Source organism: Cajanus cajan, chromosome 6 (genome assembly GCF_000230855.2).
Source record: "Cajanus cajan strain Asha chromosome 6, NIPB_CcT2T_4, whole genome shotgun sequence".
Classification (NCBI taxonomy): domain Eukaryota; kingdom Viridiplantae; phylum Streptophyta; class Magnoliopsida; order Fabales; family Fabaceae; genus Cajanus; species Cajanus cajan.
This window is the reverse complement of record NC_138522.1, coordinates 3,692,260-3,712,035: the sequence shown is the minus strand read 5'-3', so window position 1 is coordinate 3,712,035 and position 19,776 is coordinate 3,692,260. Positions and strand designations below refer to the sequence as shown.

Here is a 19,776-nt window from a genome sequence, read left to right as displayed (position 1 = left end):
TCTTCTTTATTTTGATAAATAATGTCATATTTATTACGCCTAATAAGAAGAGTAAATAGTGTGAGTCATGTAAAATTACAGTATCATTCAATTACAAATCAAATTTGTCCTTAATTTATATTATATTTTTTTGGAAACTGAATTTTTTATTTTTATTTTTTGTTTTGACTAAATCTTTTATTTTTTATTAGTTGACACTTTACACCCAACAACCAATCAAAAACCATTGTTGTACAACTTTCAAAGGTAGTTGTGTAAAAAAAATGGCATAATAATCATATCTCTTTACTGTCACAGCATGAATTACTTTCTAAAAAAAGGTTGTGCGTTCACATCCATCATATCAACGATAATGCCAGCGCAAAAGTAGACTCAGAGCAAATTTGATTACAAATTTAGAAAGTTTAGAGTTTCTTTAATAAAAATAGAGGGTTTTTTTTCGATAAAAAAACTCTAAAAAAAATTATTCTAAATTTATATCTAAGTAAACTCTATAAACTCAACACAATTTAAGCTTTTTGTGGGCAAGATACAAGCAATTCTAAAGTCAATCAACTTCATTCAAATAATCACAAAATGGCATGAGCCTGCCCGTCTACTTAACATACGAATGAAAAATGACTAGATCGAGCAACATATAATACTAGTTTCTACTATCATACAGTAGGTGAATTATAAGGTGAAGGTTTAAAAAGCCCTTCAGCTGTTAATATTTAAATATATTATTAAAAATAAATAGACAGTCATGAAATACAGAAGTATAATTCAATCTTAGTCATCTATTTATTTTAATAATATATGTAACAGTTAAAACAACACTACATGGGCGAGCGACTTTTTGTCCCTCACCTTATAATTCACCTACAAAATGTTGTGTATAAAATTTCAAAAGCAAGCATATGCAAATGCTTGTCCGTCTTCCAAAATGGATTGAAAAACAATCTCTATTCTCTCCAAGTCCCTTAAACGCATCCCCTGCCCCCAATGCATCCACAAAATGAATAAAAAAGAACCAAGTCCCTCAAAACCTACAAGTTTCATCAGTTTGAAGAATTTTACTAAAAGTCAGACCACCTTAAATCACTTACTCCTTCTTTCCACTTATTGACATATCTGAGGAAAGCTTTGGCAGGATGTTCCCTAGGTGGAGCCCGAACACGACTAGACCTTCGGGCCACAGAGTCATCTAAGGTAATCCTATGCATCAAAACTTTTGAACTTTTCTGCAGTCCTGAGCTATAAACATACAACAAAAAAGGAAAGAACCTCACAAGTCAAGAGGGAAATGTTGATAAAAAAATAATATCTTAATCTCAATTATTTAAAAAGTGAACATAGCTTTCGATGGTCATTTTTTTTCTTCAAAATTTTAAAAATATACACGTACCTAATTTAAAAGTTGGCCAAAATGAAAATAGAAATTAATGTCATAATGCAAATTATTTGTTAAAAAAATTATTTTAAATAATACTAAAAATACCTTACTAGAAATATCCTAATTTAAAATTAATGTCATACTAGAAAGTAGAAATTATCTCAAGCATTGTCTGAAATGAAATCAAGGAGGGGGAGAAGCCATATATGTATTCTATGAATATCAACGGAAGCAAATCTGACTCACCATATTCTACTATAATATTTTTCCAGTTGGTTTTGCAATGCCCTTTCCCTCTCGCCTTTGCAATTTAGTGAACTCATCAATGCATCAAGCTATTCAAGCATGGCGACTTAAAATTAGAAAATTATAATTGTGGAAAATGCATAAATAGCATGCTACGGTACGAGTACCTCTTCCTTGCTACTGTAGTATCCCCACTCCTTGGAGTCAAGACTTTCAACAAATATCCTCCCATCAAGGTGAAACCACCAATACCTATTATAATGTCTGTCCTTGCCTAAGGGACTTGCACGAATACACCATTTCTCCATCTCCCGATCAAAATATTCTCTCTGAAATAAATAACTTTAATACAATAAGAACTTCAACAAAAGTAACAGAAAACAGTTGAATAAGGGAGGCAATTTGCACCCTATGTTCTTTACTTTTGTCTGATTGATCCTTATCACCCTTTGGTTGTTTCTTTGATTCCTTTCTGGTTATTTTTCCAATTTCTGTGGATCCATTCAGCTCTGAATCAAACATTTTAGCTGTTCTTTTTGAAGCAAGGTTGGAATTCTTGATCCCACTGTTAATATATTTAAAATAAAAAATTTAAATGCAACAACCCCCAAAAAGTGAAAAATGCGACTTATAGATAAATATAAAAGCATGCAGATACAGCATCCAAATCCAACCTTTCCAATGCATCTTTTTGCATAGATGATTTTATCTCTCCATTTCTATTATTTCCAATGTCACCATTCTGTATTTTGTGATTATTATTTGGTGACACACTTGCATCATGGTCAACATGACGCCCATTCTCACCGCAGTTGCTTTGAGAATCAACTTTCAACCGCTCCATTTCTTTTCTTCTCTTCCCTGCAACTTTAATTGCTTCTTCCCTTTTATTAGCCCCCAGTACCTGCCTTTGTTCAATAAACTCATCGAGTTTTTCCCTTACAATAGCAGTTTCAAGGGCTCGATTGACTAATTCACGAAAGATTTCTAGTTTACCATTGACATCAACATAACCATAATGTCCTCGTTTAATGGTTGCTTCATACTGCCGCAGCTTGGGAATATTGATCATTTCTAGAAAATCGCATAAGTAGTCTTTCCAATTAATCATTGTAATCTGAAAATAAAATTGCATGATAAGTCAAAAAAAGACAACACATGATTGATTACAAGAAAAAGGATTTAATTGAGACCAACTATCTTTATCCATTACAACAATAGCAAAAATAATATAATTAATGGACTCTAACCTTCTTCTGTACTTTTTCCTGTACAGCTGCAGAGTATTCATCATCACCTTTGATGAGAACACGAAAGAGTACTGCATGAGATTCCACTAGGAGAACTACATTGCTATCCTTGTGGCTGATTGCATTTTCAAAATCTTTTAGAGTGTATGGCCACAAACGTAACAATTTACCAAAAGACATAAAAAAGTCCCAAACCATTAAGAGATCCCCTACACAATAAGTTGGAACATTGAAGTCTCTTGATGGAGAAGGACGACTACTGAAAACAGGATCATCTGGACTAGGCCTCACTAATAGATCATCAATTGGATATTTGATTGACTCTTCCTGAACATAATAGCTCTGAAACAATAAAAATCATAAATTTAAATAACACCAATTAAAAGGATATATCTATAAATTAAGATATGAATGTTCTTGTATTCTTTCTTTCTTTTATCTTTGTTTTTATAGAAGACAAAAAGTAGCTACCACCTTTCTGTTTCTACCTACCTCAGCTTTTCTTTTTTTGGTGCAGACCACAAGCTCATTATTGAAGAAAACCTTTCCTCTTAACTCCTCTGGAATGTCAGTTGAGATTCCATGTTTCTTTGCCAGCTTATCACATAAAACCCAAGGAGCATTTCGATAGGTAGATTCGCGAATAAAAGACTTCAAAATATTTCTGCTAAAAGGTGGCTTCTTTTGTATCAAATCTCGAGAGCTGACTTCTGCTCTTTCAATAATATTATTGTTTTTATCAAGCCAATCTACCACATAGTGGACATTCTCAACATCTTCCTGCATCACTTTCAATATTTTGCATGGACATACGTTGTCATTCTTTTTTCCATACAATTGAGCACCCACAAACAACTGCTCCTGCAACTTTTCAGCAATAGAATCAGCCAGATCCTTCAAAGGGAGCATGCCTGCAGCAACAAAAGACCACTTAGGAGTGCATAATTAAAAATAGTACAAGCATTTAGTCATTTAAATCGGTAATAGGGTAACAGAACAATCCAACAACTGATATACGTCCCAAAAACATTTTCATAGCTATTCTTAAACAAGCATGGCTTTTAAAGTTTCAAATTTGTCACAAACATTCTCAAGTTCTTTTCTTTAACAGTTCACCAAGCACTTAATTTAGGAAGTTTAACTCCAGAAAAGTTATGACATTTGTCAACTGCTAAAGTGAAACTATGCAAATGCTGCCAGAACTATTAATTGAATATAATGGATTAACAAATACATCATACAAGGAAGATAATCAAGAACAAAGTACATTATTCTAAAACTTTCTCTAATGGAAACAAAAACATTTCATAATCATTCATAATAATAAATAAGATAAATTTTACAAACTCCCTCATTTGATGTAAAGTGTAAACCACTGTATGACCAAAAGGACGACACACAAATTGATGGTTCACGATCTAAGCAATCTGAAGAGGAAAATTCATCAAAACATAAGTTTGTTAATTGCCTCAAAGTCACCAGATGTCAGGATGCAAACATATATATACGTATGGTAACCCTTCATTAGTAGCTCATCTATAACTATTAGCTACCATTTTAAGCACTCTCTGAGTCCTGTGGTATGTCATGACCATCAAATGAGGCAAGCTCTCCTCCCCTAAACTTTAGTCTACCAAAACAAAATGTTGGTGATCCTACTGGATATATACAAGCAAACTAAAACCATATTTTGCATTGCTTGTTTTAGCAGAAGAGAAATCTATTATACCAATTAGTTAACCAAAGCTAACTCTTCTTCAACCTAACCAACATAGGAGAAAGCCACCATGAGGCTTAGGATATCATATGTTATAGAATAAACAGCATCAAGTAATACATGCATTGAACTGTTTAGTTGCAAATTGATAGGCTACTTCCTGTGTTGAAAAATGAACACTTAATTTAAAACATTTGGTAGACACTAAAAAACCACTCCCAGACAACAAACGAAACATTCCTTTGAAATATCATTCTGGATAGCAAGATTCGCATTATGTTCGACCAATTAAGAAACATCCCAACTTATAGTCACCACCCCTAATGCTGGGTTTGACGTGCACATCCCATTAAATTTGCATCTGCACACAAACATTTTACTTTCTGACAAAGACGTTTATAATTTTATAAATTAAGCTTTTAACAATTACTAATACATATAAAGTCAGCAAATTGAAAGACAGTTTTATGAAACCATATAATTTTAAATTCAACAAATGCCAAAAATAATAGAAATTTAAAATTATCCCTGCAGAACAAAAGGGAATAATCATAATATATAAGAGATAAAGAAAAACAAAAACCAGATACTTCATTTATCAACACAAACTTCATCATCTTGAAATTATATAGTACTTACTGTACTGAATAATCCTTAGAGCAGGTGCCATTAATTCTTGTGGAATCTGTTGAACTTTCTCAGTAGCACATTTCTCTGACACCAGAGCCTCTTCATAAGTCAAGCATGTTTTTCCAGTTACTTTGCACATCCAAACCCTCTTACGGTATTGATTCAAACAGTTCAAATAATCACTAGCTCATGTTAAGGAATACCAGCCATTAAAGAGGTCAAAAATGCAAAAGTACAGAAATACATTATACTATTCAACCTATTTCAGCTCAAAATCACTATCTGCTCTTGGTTAATTCCAAGCAATAAAGAGAAGCAGGTAAAATTTAAAAAGTTAAAATAAAATGATGAACAAAAAAAGATACTTATAATCTCGAAATATTTCCTTTGTAAATCGAATTTGATAAACAGACTCATGTGGCTCCAAATCATCAGGTGGCTCAGCTACGGAAAAAGGCTTTCTCCTCAGAAGCGGCATTGGTATCAATTAGAGAACCCCTGCATTGAGAATTCAGCACAACATAACTCTTTTAGTTATATACAAGTTACAATAAAACGAAAAACAAAAACCACTTGCAACATTATTGGAACCTACCTAGCTGGTAGCTACTAATAAAAAACCTTAGAGGCCAAGGTTGCACATTATTTAGAATGAACAGTCATTTTGATCGCTCATACTGATGAGAATTTTCACACACATCCCTGTCTCTAAGAAATTCAAATAAATTACTTAACTAATCAAAATCATTTTGCCCCTTAAAAAGGATTGTCAATTTGCACTTTTAGGACTTATTTTTGATATTTTCTTACTTTCGCAAACTTCCCAAATAAGAGGTCATCTTCCAAATTAAGGAACCCACAAGAGTATTTATGCTATTACATAAGAGAGAAAAAATCATACAAAAACCTTCCACTTTTACTAGGCTAAAATAAAACGATTAAAGTCAGTTACACAGTCCCAGTCTACAAACTATCTTATTTATTTATTTAATTTCAATAAATGCAGATACATTGAAAACCGAAACGGCCAGCATTGTAGGGTCCCGAAGACTGAAAAAATGGAAACCCTAGAATGTGTCCTTCTCGTGGTTTCAAACAAATGAACTTGGGGTATTGAAACACGCAAACGACGTCGCTACGACAGGGTCGAGTAAAAAAAAAAAGCTAACAAACAATGGAGGAAAGGAAGAAGTAGCATCACCGTTAACGGAAAAGAGTGGGAAAAAAAAACGGTGAGAATGAATGAACACGGCAAAAAAACATCGATTCCTGGCAGAAGGAAATAGTAACAGAGGTTGAGTTTGAGGAAAAATAGGATGAAGTAGTATATGAAGTGAGAGAAAGAGAAAGGAGTTAGGAAGAGAGCGAGAAAGCGATGATCTTACAGAGAACGTTGGGAGCAGAGGAAGAATGAAGATGAAGAAGAAGGGTCTTCAGTTTTCGAATATTCCGAGTTTCGGAGCGAGAAAACACTTATGAACGAGAAAGTCTCTTATAGCCTCTCCCTCGCCCAAACATTTATTAGTAGTACAATTATTATTTTATTTTTTTTACACTTTATTCCCTTCTTTAGTTAAGGAAAAATAGGTTAGAAATAAGGTGGACAGATAAAAATAAGTGAGGATGTTTAATTATAGAAAAAAAGGCAAGAAATAGGGTGAAGAGGGCAATAAATGCACTTGTTTGGTTAAGAAGAAATAAAAAAGGAAAAAATTAAAAGATATATAAGAAATATAATACAAATTTATTATTTGATTGAAGATAAATAAGTGAAAAATATGTGAGGAATAATATATATATATATATATTACTTATTTCTCTTTAATCAAACAACCAAATTTTTATTTTATTTCTTATGTATTTTTACTCACTTTTGTTTTTATTTATTTTATTTTTAACTTATTTCTTTTCTCTTTATGAAACACACACTATATGATAGATGATTAAATATTAAAAAAGTATAAATGGTCATGTATGCTTGTGTCATAATAAAATATAAATAATGAGTATTATTTGTGAGTGTTACTGAGACGGGTTAACTCGATTTTCAATTAACTTTTATTATTTAAATTTCAAAAGAAAATTGCTTAATTCAAATCAATCCAATATTTAAAGAGTTGAGTTTAGTTTAAATCATTGGATATCCAATAAATTTTATTAAAAATAAAAATAAACAAAACTTTTGTTTAAAATATAAATAATGTTATCATAAAAGACCGTAAATTATATATTTGAGCGTCATTCCCTCGTGCTAACTAAATAATAATATAAATCATAAAATAAATAATATAAATAATTAATTAAATCATATTATTTCATTTATAATCATAGAAAGAAAATTAACTAAAAAGTATTGAAAATTTTGAATTATAAAGGTTTATTAGTGAGTCCTTGAATTTTAAATTGAAATATAAAGAAATATTTCAAAATGACACTCGATATTTACTATATTAACTAATAAAAATAATAATATATAAATAATTGATTTCATTCTAGTTGGTTTGGATATTAAAAGTGTGAATCTAATTTTTAAATCAATCAATAAAAATTTCAATTAGTTTGGTTTAGATCCAATCAAATAAGGAAAACATCTAAACAATTTTAATTGGATTGATTTGGATCATAAGGTTTTGTGGGTTGACCTGAATCGATGAACATCTCTAGTATTATTTGATTGTTTTATATTTGTAATTAACTTTTATATATTAAATGTGAATATTATCTTGTGCAATAATATTTTTTAAAACTTTTCTATCATGAGAGGATTTTAAAATATTTTAATTTTTTATCTAATTTAATTTTTATTTATTATAATTATTTATTAAGTGAGTGAGTGTTAGTTGTTATTGGCTATTCTAGGAAAGGTTCATTGGCAAACTGTGAAGTGGATTCTCAAATACTTAAAGGGTTCAATGGATGTAGGTTTAGTGTTTGGAAGAGGAACAAATGATAAACATGTTATTGGATTTTGTGGTTCAGATTATGTTGGTGATATTGATCATACGAGATCCTTAACTGATTATATTTTCACACTTAGTAGCACTGCTATTAGTTGGCATGTATGGATGGCAACGGGGCGGGTCATGTATGGGTTTCATGATACCCGTCCCCGTCCCCGCGAGTTAAACCCATCCCCGTCCCCGTACCCGTACCCGTCGGATATGTAATTTTCATCCTCATCTTCGTCCGCGTCGGGTATCGAGTATACTCGTACCCGTACCGTACCCGTCAATTTTTTTTTTTTTTTTATAAAAAAATATGATATTTTAAATTTTTTTATTATATTATAATTATAATTAAGTTATTTCTCTATCTCATATTATAATAAATAATTACACATAAAAAAATATTAAAATTATTTAATATAATTAAATTGAAAGTGGATATTAAATTAAAAATGGAAACGGGGACGGGTACGGGGCGGGTAAGTACATACACGTACCCGTACCCGATTTAGAGTATCGGGTTTTACCCGTACCCAGTCAAACCGGGTATTCTCCGTCAAAATCGGGACGAGTTCGAGTATTACCCGTGGGTACGGGTATATTTGTCATCCCTATTGACATGTGAATCTACAATCTATTATTATCTTGTCAACCACAAATAGAGTATATGAAAGCTACAAAAATGGTGAAGGAAACCTCATGGCTTAAAAGTATTGTTGGTGATCTTGACATAAGTCAAAAAGACGTTACGATGTTTAGTGGTAATTAAAATATAATTCATTTAACAAGGAACTAAATGTATTATAAGAGGACAAAGCATATTGATGTTAGGATGCATTTCATTTGTAATGTCACAACACGAGGTGATGTATTGGTAGTGAAAATTGCTACTTCTAATAATCTAGTAGACATGATGACAAAAGCTCTTCTATTAGTAGAGTCCAAACAATAGTTACAAATGTCACTTGACATTAGAACTGAGTAGTGTTGAAAAGTGTTTCTAATAGATGGAACAATACATATGAACGATAAAAGCTATATAACATATGGAATTTAAGTCAATATGGAGATTTATCACGTATGACTTGAAATGATTCCATATATAGTTAATAGTTATCAACCATTCATCAAATTAATGATTTAGATAATATTATTCATTCATGATAAAAGACTTATATTACTTATATTCTAATATAAATAAATGCATAAAATTGTAACAATTCATTTAAGTGAATAGTCAAAACAATAAAATTTAATCCTTAGTGTACATGTTTAAGGGCACACTCGTAATCTTCTGGCAACTGGAGGACCGAACGAGAGCTCTAGGCGGATGCTTCAAAGGGGGGAGGTACTTGCAAAAGGCACTCCGATGCTCAAGTGCACAATTCTCGATGGTAATAAATGAACAATGACATACCTCGTTTTAGTGACCTATTTATACTACTTGTGATGGGCCCTGAATGTAGTGGGCCTCTTCTGACGCTTACCAAATTAGGTAATACGGTGTTAATCGGCTGATTATGCCTTAATCACGTGTTTGTCCTCGTTAGTCATGATTATCATCTTAACCACTCTGGCTTATCGGCCGTTGGCCGAGTCGAGGGGTATAAGACCAGGTTCGCCTCTAGGTCTCGGCCTTTTGCTGAGCCGAGGCGTTGTAAGACCGGGTTTGCCTCTGGGTCTCGGCCTCTTGCCGAGCCGAGGCATTGTTAGGGGGAATCAGCAAGATGTGCTATCTTGACCAAACCTTTAATGGTCTCGTAGGTTCGTTATCACGACCACTGCCATGGTCGAGAGCTGTATCGAACTAACAGGCTATGATTCGGTCATGTCAGCGACTGAGATGGCCGAGGAGGGTGCATGAGCAACTTGTCTCAATCATCTCGTCTTTGCCGTCGCGGTGGCCGATAGGGAGTCACGTGCCGCTCCACGTGGTCGGTAAGATCCTTCTAATACACAAGCCCCCTAGCCTTGAGGAGCGAAGTGACGTAAAGGGTAGACGTGGCATTTAATTCGTGGCGGTTGGGTGTCAGTATGAAGAGTTATAACTGTTGGGAGTTGTAACCTTTGGGCATTAATGACGAAGAGACGCAAAGGGTTGCTTTTTGTGGACCGTTGGATTAAGTTGATCCAACGGTTCGTAGGGATGCGTCGTTTGGGATTCCGTCTTAGAAAACACTATAAATAAGCGTGTGGTGGGTTTTTTAGGGTTTAGGGTTTAGGGTTTAGCGTTGTTCGTCTCTACCAAGAAGTTCCTAACTTTTCCAGAGGAAGAAAAGCCCTCCCCGATCTTCTTTCAGCCTTCCTAGAGTGATGGGGGGCCGAATCCTGACTTCGTCTATCTGAGTCAAGGAAACTATAAATATCAATACTTTTACGTATATGATTACTTGTTTCGAGACTTGAAGGTGACTCTTCCTTTCGACGAGTTTTTTGTGGGTATCCTTCAACTTATTAATGTGGCGCCGACCCTACTTCATCCCAACAGTTGGCCGGCCATGCAAGGACTCCGACGGCTGTGTTTGGCCCTCGACATTAGACTGATGCCCCTTCTCTTTCTTTACTACTACTCATCTCGGGCGACGAAGAAGGCCAAGTGGCTCTCTTTGTTTTGGAGGGCCAACTGTTTATTGCAGCCTTACACCACCTCCTACAAGAAGTTCAAAGTAGGATTTATAAAGGTGATGATTTGGCCGAGCACGGGGAATAAGTACTTTTTTTATGCCGAGGGGAAACCGTTGTTCCCCTTGTATTGGACTCGAGCACCGCAAAAGTACGATGTAGTGTCAAGGTCCCAGATGTCCCTAGAGAAGCGAGCTGACCTCAACTTTCTCGAGAAACTACCTCAGCCTATGTCGTGCCGACCCTTGGTTCGGCTATTCGAGTTGTCTGACATAACTGATGACCTGATCAGTGTAGTAATTTTCTCACTTGTTTAAATTACTGTGTTATCATTGATTTTGACTAATGGTCTGCAGGTATCATGACCAGCTGCGGAAGTGACGACCTTGATATTCGCAATCTGATCAAGAGCCGAGTGGCTAATCCTGCGACGGGCGAGGTGGTGGTTGGAGGGCCAACCCGGTGAGAACCAGGTTCCTTCTCCCCAGGGTGGGAATGTCGGGTCGGCCGGAAAGGGTAAAGGAAAAGGCTCCCACACCTCTCGGCCCAAGGCTGGAAAAAGAAAGCCTGACAAGGGAGGGAGGTGTGATTTCCCGGGACAACGACGGAGGGATGAGGGAGGGAGGTGTGATGTCTGAGTGAGTGGAATGACCCCTAGGTGTGCGTTCGGTTCGGCTGGGAGGGTTTCCATGTGGGGTCTTGATTCCTGAGGGCATCATTTTCTTCCTTCAAGGCGGCCATTTCCCGGGCATCTTTTTCTCTCTGTTGCCTCATGGCTACCATCTCCTCTTTTAACTGTCGCACCATCTCCGAGAGGTTCGCCTCATCGACCACTTCGACATGGTCTTCCTCAGATTGGTGCTCCTCTTCGGATCGGTGGTCTTCAGTGTTTGTCTTTCTTGTCTTTGCCATAGTGCTCAGTTTGTCTTCTTAAAGTTTTCGATTCGGCCCCCCGGTGGGTGCCAAAATATACTTGTCTAAGGGGCACACTCGTAATCTTCTGGTAACTAGAGGGCCGAACGAGAGCTTTGGGCAGATGCTTCAGAGGTGGGAGGTGTTGAGAAATTATTTTATAATTTAAAATTTAAATTAAATATTTAATATGATTAATCCTTTTGTTTTTTATAACGTTCCGAAAACCAAAACCGTTTTGGCTTATACGTGCCCTTATCCAAGACCCACAGTTTCTTTTCCAATTAATTAGCATGTGCACAGTACGTACATGTAGTTTTTCCGAAAGTTTTGCAAAAAGTCGTAGCACGTACTGTTGATGGTAAAAAAGGTGCATAGTGTGCCTCTATATATATATATATATATATATATTTATATACGTGAGAAATGGTATGAAAAAATCAGAAAACACACAGCAAGTTCATATTTTCTCTCCTTCAATATTATTTCTACTACAAAATTATAATTTTGGAGCGGTGTTCTTTGGTTCGGGGATCTTTTGCTGCACTCGAACGGTCTAACAGGTTGAGGTATCTTGGGAGAGGAGCACACTTTAAGACTCTAAATTACCAGTGCAGTGGGGGCGTTTTCTCTCTAAGGATAGCGCTCTGCGTGCTTCAACTCAGGCTACTCTAAACTCATTATTTAATATTCTAATTTGCTCTTTGTGTTTAATTAGTTGTTACTGATTGCTCTATTTTAATTTTATAATATTCTTGTGTTGTTGATATTGGTTTTATTGATAAATCTAAATATTTATTTTTATTGTGCTCTATTAAATTTATTTTTCTAACAATCTTAGAGAGAAAAGATTTCTTTTCTTGTTCAATATCAACATGTCTGCAATGGATATTTTAAATTCTTTGAGTAGTAAGCCAGAAAAATTTACTGGTGAAAATTTTTTATGTTGGCAACAATAGATGAAATTTTGGCTTACAGAGTTGAATTTATTTTCTGTTATTTTAAATGGAAAATCTGAAAATTGTCCTGATTGTGCCTTGGTTGAAGCTGGTTCTTCTAGTGATAAAGATATTTTGTGTCATGGTCGTATTTTGAGTGCTCTATCTGATAATATTTATAAAATATTTTGTCATACAAAAACTGCTTTGGAGTTATGGGACGCTCATGAACTAAAGTATGGTTCTGCTGAAAAGGGTTTAAGAAAATACTCTTGTGAAAGAATGATTTATTTTCAAATGAAAGATGGAAAACCTTTCTCTGACCAAGTTCATGAATTTGAAAATATTATTTATGATATGAAAATGAAAGAAATTACTTTGCCTGACATAATGCTTGTTAGTTTGTTAATTTCTAAGTTGCCTCCTTCTTGGTCTGAATTTGCAAGAAGCCTTAAACATAAACCCGATCATTTCACTTTATCTGATCTATTGGTTACCTTGCGAATTGAAGATAAACATCGTATTTCACAAAAGGTTTCTAATAAAATCCCTTTTCAGGCTAAGGCTCATTTAGTGGAAAACGCTAATAAGCCTAAACAAAAAAATTTCAAAAAATCTAGTTTTTCCAATAATAATAAATTTGGTCAAAGCTCTCATTTCTCTAAAAATAAAAACAAAGCTTTTAATAACAACTACAAACCAAAGAGTAAAATTCAAGGAAATGAGTCCTTTTGCTTTGTTTGTGGAAGAAACAATCATTTTGCTAAAGATTGTTTTCATCGTCGTCGTCAACCAAAAGACATTACATCTGATCCCAAATCTTTGTCTCAGCCTCAAGCTAATGTTATTACCGCTAATGCTAGCTCGGATTCCCCATCTAACAGGTATCATGTCACTAGCCTAGAGTTAAATTTTATTTATAACTCAAATGATTGGTGGATTGACTCTGGAGCTAATGTTCATGTGTGTGCTGATAAAAAATTATTTTCATATCAGGAATGTGGCACACGTACTGTAAGCATAGGGAATGGGAGCCTAGCGCGCGTCATTGGTCTAGGCCGAGTAGAATTAGAATTATCCTCTGGAAATTGTCTTGTTTTAGATGAAGTTTTTCATGTTTCTGAAATTAGAAAAAATTTGATTAGTGTTGCTTTGTTAGTTCAACAAGGTTTTAAAGTTGTTTTTGAATCCAATAAAGTTGTAATTTCTCGACATGGTTCTTTTGTTGGGAAAGGATATATTTGTGATGGTTTATTTAAACTTAGTATCATGTCTTCCTTTATTAATAAAAATTCTAGCATTTCTTCATCTTCTATTTCAAATGTTGAATGTTGTGACACTTGGCATGGTAGACTTGGACATGTTAACTTGAATTCTATTAAAAGAATGATGACACTTGATCTTATTCCTAAATCTTTTAATGAACTGAAACAAAAATGTGAAGTTTGCGTTCAAGCCAAACAACCTAGAAAATCTTTTCAAAATTCTGTCCAAAAGGAAACTTGTGTGCTTGAACTCATCCATAGTGATATATGTGATAGTAATGGTGTTATTACTTGTGGTGGAAAGAAATACTTTATTACCTTCATTGATGACTTCTCTAAATATTGCTATGTATACTTGATTATTCATAAAAGTGAGTTATTTGAAAAATTCAAGGTTTATAAAGCAGAAGTTGAAAATCAATTAGAAATGAGTATTAAAATTCTTTGTTCTGATAGAGGAGAGGAATATTCTTCCAATGAAATGGGTGAATTTTTTGAAACACATGGCATAATTCATGAAGTCACTCCTCGCTATGCTCCTCAATCTAATGGAATTGTTGAAAGAAAAAATCGTACTTTATTAGACATGATAAACACTATGCTTATAAGTTCTGGTTTGCCTGATAATTTGTGGGGGGAAGCTTTGTTTACTGCATGTCACATTTTGAATAGAATTCCTTATAAAAATTATGATAAAACCCCTTATGAACTTTGGAAAAATAGAAAACCAAATTTGAAATATCTCAAAGTGTGGGAGTGTCTTGCAAAGGTGAATATTTCTATTAATAAGAAAAGAAAAATTGGTCCTAAGACGGTTGATTGTGTTTTTCTAGGATATTCTTTACATAGTACTACTTATAGATTTTTAGTTATTAAATCTGAAGTTTCTGAAATTTCTAATAATATTATTATAGAATCTAGAGATGCTGTTTTCTTTGAAAATATTTTTCCTTTGAAAAATAAATTTTCTAAACCTATTTATGATACTTCTAGCTCTGTTTTACCTTCTAGTAGCACTGTTAACAAGGATTTTGAACCTATAATTAGTAAAAAAATTAGAAAAAGCTAAAGATTTTGGTCCTGAATTTTATTCTTTTTTACTTGAAGATGATCCTAAAACTTATAGTGAAGCTATGTGATCTGTTGATGCACCTTTTTGGAAAGAAACTATTAATGATGAAATAGATTTTTTTAAAATCAATAAAACTTGGTTTTTGACTGACCTTCCTCCTGGTTGCAAGAGTATAGGTTGTAAATGGGTTTTTCGGAAAAAATTAAAAACAGATGGCTCCATAGATAAGTTTAAGGCAAGACTTGTTGTTATTGGTTATAAACAAGTAGAAGGTGTAGATTTCTTTGATACATACTCTCCTATTTCTAAAGTTACTACTATTAGAGTTTTAATTGCACTTGCATGTGTTTTTAATTTGGAAATTCATCAAATGGATGTAAAAACTGCCTTCTTAAATGGTGATTTGGAAGAAGAAATTTACATGAATCAACCTGAAGGTTTTATAGAACCTGGAATGGAAAATAAAGTTTGCAAGCTTGTTAAATCCTTGTATGGTTTAAAACAGGCTCCCAAACAATGGCATGATAAATTTGATCAAGTTGTTTCTTAATATGGATTTCAGTTTAACAATAGTGATAAATGTGTTTATGTGAAACAATTTGATGATAATTCATGTGTTATTTTATGTCTCTATGTGGATGATATTTTAATCTTTGGTAGTAATCTACATGTTATAAATGATGTGAAGTCTTTCTTGTCTAATAATTTTGAAATGAAGGATCTTGGTCTTGTTGATGTTATTTTAGGTATTAAGTTGATTAAGAATCAAAATGATATTGTTTTGACACAATCACATTATATTGAAAAAATATTAAAAAAGTTTAATTATTTTAATGTGAAACCAGTTTCTACCCCATTTGATCCTAGTATTAAATTGAAGAAAAATATTGGTGAAAATGTCTCTCCTCTTAAATATTCTCAAATTATTGGTTCCTTGTTGCATTTGTCTAATTTCTCAAGACCGTATGTTGTTGGTAGGTTAGGAAGATATACTCATAATTCTGATCATTCACATTGGCTTGCTCTAGAAAGGTTATTTAGATATCTCAAAGGAACTGTTAATTATGACATTCACTATGCATGTTATCTTGCTGTTATTGAAGGTTTTTGTGATGCAAATTGGATTTTTGACTCTGATGGAACTAAATCTACTAGTGGTTATGTCTTTACTTTAGCTGGAGGTGCAGTAGCTTGGAAATCTGCAAAACAAACTATTATTTCTCGTTCTACTATGGAAGCTGAAATAATTGCCTTAGATACTGCTAGTAGTGAGGCTGAATTTCTTAAAAATTTATTATATGACTTGCCATTATTAAATAAGCCTATACCTCCAATCTCAATGCATTGTGATAGTCAAGTTGTCATTGCTAAAGTTACTAGCAAAAACTTTAATGAAAAAAGAAGGCACTTGAGAATAAGATATAAATCTATTAGAAATTTGATAACTCATGGTGTTATTTCTGTTGATTTTATCAGGTCTGAAAATAATCTTGCGGATCCACTCACAAAAAGGTTGACGCGTCAACAAGTACTTGAATCGTCGAGGGGAATGGGACTAAACTCCATCAACTAGTTGCAAAAATGGACACCCATCTCCACATAAATGGCGATCCCATAAATGGAGTTCAATGGGTAATAACGAAATTGTTTGTTAACTAAGTACTAGGGCTGGGTAAAATTAACTAAACTTAACTAAAACTATTAAATAACTGAATTATTTTAAACTAAAAAACTAAAACTATTTAAAATAAAACTGAATTAAACTATTTTTTAATTCAGTTTTAAAAAACTGAACTTATTTAAGTTACAGTTTGGTTAACTATAAATAACTACAATTAAAAAAATAAAAGCACGCAGGCTCGGGCACGACACTTGGCTCTCGTACGCGAATCCGGAATCCCTAACTCACACGGGTCTCTGTCTTCGGATTCAATTAAATATACACAACTTTATTCCTTTTTATATATAAAAAATATAAACCGTACGTTGAAAATTGATGGCCTTAGTTTTTAAATTACCACGGTTAAAGGAATAAAAATGTTCTGTCTATGCAAACTATGCAGAAACCTTTGATCAATAAAATACGATCAAAGTCTAGATGTAGCTAGAGTCTTCGATTTCTCAGAGTTATATGTTTTCCTTGATTGATTTGGTGAACTAGCTCTTGGAGTTTTTTAGTTACGTTAAAGACTAATGCTAGTTGAAAATATCACATACCTCTTGGCCCTTAGAAAATGACATTCATGATTCATGCCGATGGCTTGCTACAGTTTAGGAGAAAATATATGGAAAAATTGAGTTGGGCCATTGGGTCTGTGGTTCCTTAATAACTGCAGGGCAAAGGCGAATTCACTATGGAATATAAGGAACATTTACCAGTTTCTCATGATGTACAAACGCAATTGATAAACACGTACAAGGGCAACAAGGCAGCTGAATAATCAGATTTTGATATAGTTCATAAACAGGTCGGCACAGTTTAGAAGCAGTTCATAAATAGTTCAGTTCGAAAATAGTGCAGTTCAAAAATAGATTAAGGTGCAGAGCAGTTCAGTTTAATTTATATTATAGTTCAGTATAGTTCAGTATAGTTCAGTACAGTACAATTTAATAGAATAAAAAACAGTTCAGTTCAGTTTGTGTAATCTAATTTTCAGTTCAGTTCAGTTTAATTGAACTACTTTTCAGTTTAATATAGTCTTTAACAATTCAGTTTAGTGCAGTTTAATTTGCCCACCCCTACTAAGTACACCATTATAAATTGCAAAATTATTGCATGTTCCATTCCTATGGCGAGGTGTACTCTAAAGTAAACTGTGACAGTAATAAGGTTGAGGTATTCAAATATTTATATTTAGTGTTAAAATTAAAAATACCTCTTAATGGACCCAATGACAATTGTTGTAGGGGTGGGTGTCACAGACCACCCTTGGAAGGGTTCACCTAGTGAGTGTGGTGGTGGGGCCGCTACTGTGAGATATGGACAATCTCTAAATGACACTCACGAAACAAGATACATGCGCAAGACCGTAATGCGCTCCACTGATTAGAACTCAAATGAACACCTTTATTATACGTGTTATGTTCTAAAATTTGGTCAAAGGGATATGGCTCAAGACAATTATGTCTCCATATTCTCTCAAATGGAAGTTCATATGCACTAGGTATAAGGCTCAAACCCGGAAGGTTCCTTGTACTGAAAATATAATATATCATGCTCCATTAAAATGTTTAAGTTTATATATATATATATATATATATATATATTTATATATATATATATATATATTTATATATCATTCTTTTTTTCTATATTTAAATTTTAAATTAGTGGGAGATTATTGAGAAATTATTTTATAATTTAAAATTTAAATTAAATATTTAATATGATTAATCCTTTTGTTTTTTATAACGTTCCGAAAACCAAAACCGTTTTGGCTTGTACGTGCCCTTATCCAAGACCCACGGTTTCTTTTCCAATTAATTAGCATGTGCACAATACGTACATGCAGTTTTTCTGAAAGTTTTGCAAAAAGTCGTAGCACGTACTGTTGATGGGAAAAAAGGTGCATAGTGTGCCTATATATATATATACATGGAGTTGCTTCGGTACCCTCAAAGATCGAGGGGTTTCAATACATTTTTATAAACTCATAAAAGATTTTAAAAAAATTAATTTAATTATAAAATGAATAATTTAAATTATACTTATAAAATAAAAAGTAAGATAAAATTATAGAAATTAAAATTATAAGATTTCAATAATATTATAAAACATTAAAAAATAAAAAATAGTAAAAATAAAAAATTATTAAAATTATAATATAGAAATTCAAAAATTTAAGACAAATAGACAAAAAATATACTTAAAAAATTATTAAAATTAAAATATAGAAATTCAAAAATTTTAAGTGAAAAGATAAAAATATAATTAAAAAATTATTAAAATTATTAAAATTAAACTATTTAAATGTATAATAATATTATTACAAATAAATTAAAATATATAAAATAAAAATAAAATAACTAAATGATTTAAAAATTGAAAGAATAAAATATTATAAATATTATTTAAATAAATTATTAAAAATATAAAATATAAAAAACTGTACCGGTACCCTCTCAAATAAGATGGGTACTATAGAATTTCTCATATATATATATATATATATATTTATATACCTGAGAAATGGTATGAAAAAATCAGAAAACACACAGCAAGTTCATATTTTCTCTCCCTCAATATTATTTCTACTATAAAATTATAATTTTGGAGCGGTGTTCTTTGGTTCGGGGATCTTTCGCTGCACTCGAACGGTCTTACAGGTTGACGTATCTTGGGAGAGGAGCGCACTTTAAGACTCTAAATTACCAGTGCAGTGGGGGCGTTTTCTCTCTAAGGATAACGCTCTGCGTGCTTTAACTCAAGCTACTCTAAACCCATTATTTAATATTCTAATTTGCTCTTTGTGTTTAATTAGTTGTTACTGATTGCTCTGTTTTAACTTTATAATATTCATTGTGTTGTTGATATTGATTTTATTGATAAATCTAAATATTTATTTTTATTGTGCTCTATTAAATTTATTTTTCTAACAATCTTAGAGAGAAAAATTTTCTTTTCTTGTTCAATATCAACATGTCTGCAATAGATATTTTAAATTCTTTGAGTAGTAAGCTAGAAAAATTTACTGGTGAAAATTTGTTATGTTGGCAACAACAGATGAAATTTTGACTTACAGAGTTGAATTTATTTTCTATTATTTTAAATGGAAAATCTGAAAATTGTCCTGATTGTGCCTTG

General features: G+C 32.8%; 1 protein-coding gene across 4 annotated transcripts; it reads right to left on the bottom strand.

Annotated features, from left to right (window-relative positions):
* Positions 1 to 530: 530 nt before the first annotated feature.
* Positions 531 to 6,737, bottom strand: LOC109787808 (uncharacterized). 4 transcript variants are annotated; one of them, XM_020346379.3, is made up of 11 exons: positions 6,604 to 6,736; positions 6,420 to 6,487; positions 5,584 to 5,716; positions 5,228 to 5,400; positions 3,364 to 3,782; positions 2,872 to 3,213; positions 2,296 to 2,738; positions 2,030 to 2,186; positions 1,789 to 1,950; positions 1,622 to 1,710; positions 531 to 1,236 (listed from the first exon to the last, which is right to left on the bottom strand). In XM_020346379.3, the coding sequence occupies exons 3-11, from the start codon at positions 5,694 to 5,696 to the stop codon at positions 1,059 to 1,061; spliced, it is 2,076 nt and encodes a 691-aa protein (XP_020201968.1). In that variant the 5' UTR covers positions 5,697 to 5,716; positions 6,420 to 6,487; positions 6,604 to 6,736; the 3' UTR covers positions 531 to 1,058. The 4 variants fall into 4 exon arrangements, with proteins under 4 accessions (XP_020201968.1, XP_020201969.1, XP_082932668.1 ...); XM_020346380.3 differs by lacking the exon at positions 6,420 to 6,487 and having other exon boundaries at positions 6,604 to 6,713; XM_083076542.1 differs by lacking the exons at positions 6,420 to 6,487; positions 6,604 to 6,736 and adding an exon at positions 5,814 to 6,386.
* Between the last annotated feature and the right edge of the window lie 13,039 nt (positions 6,738 to 19,776).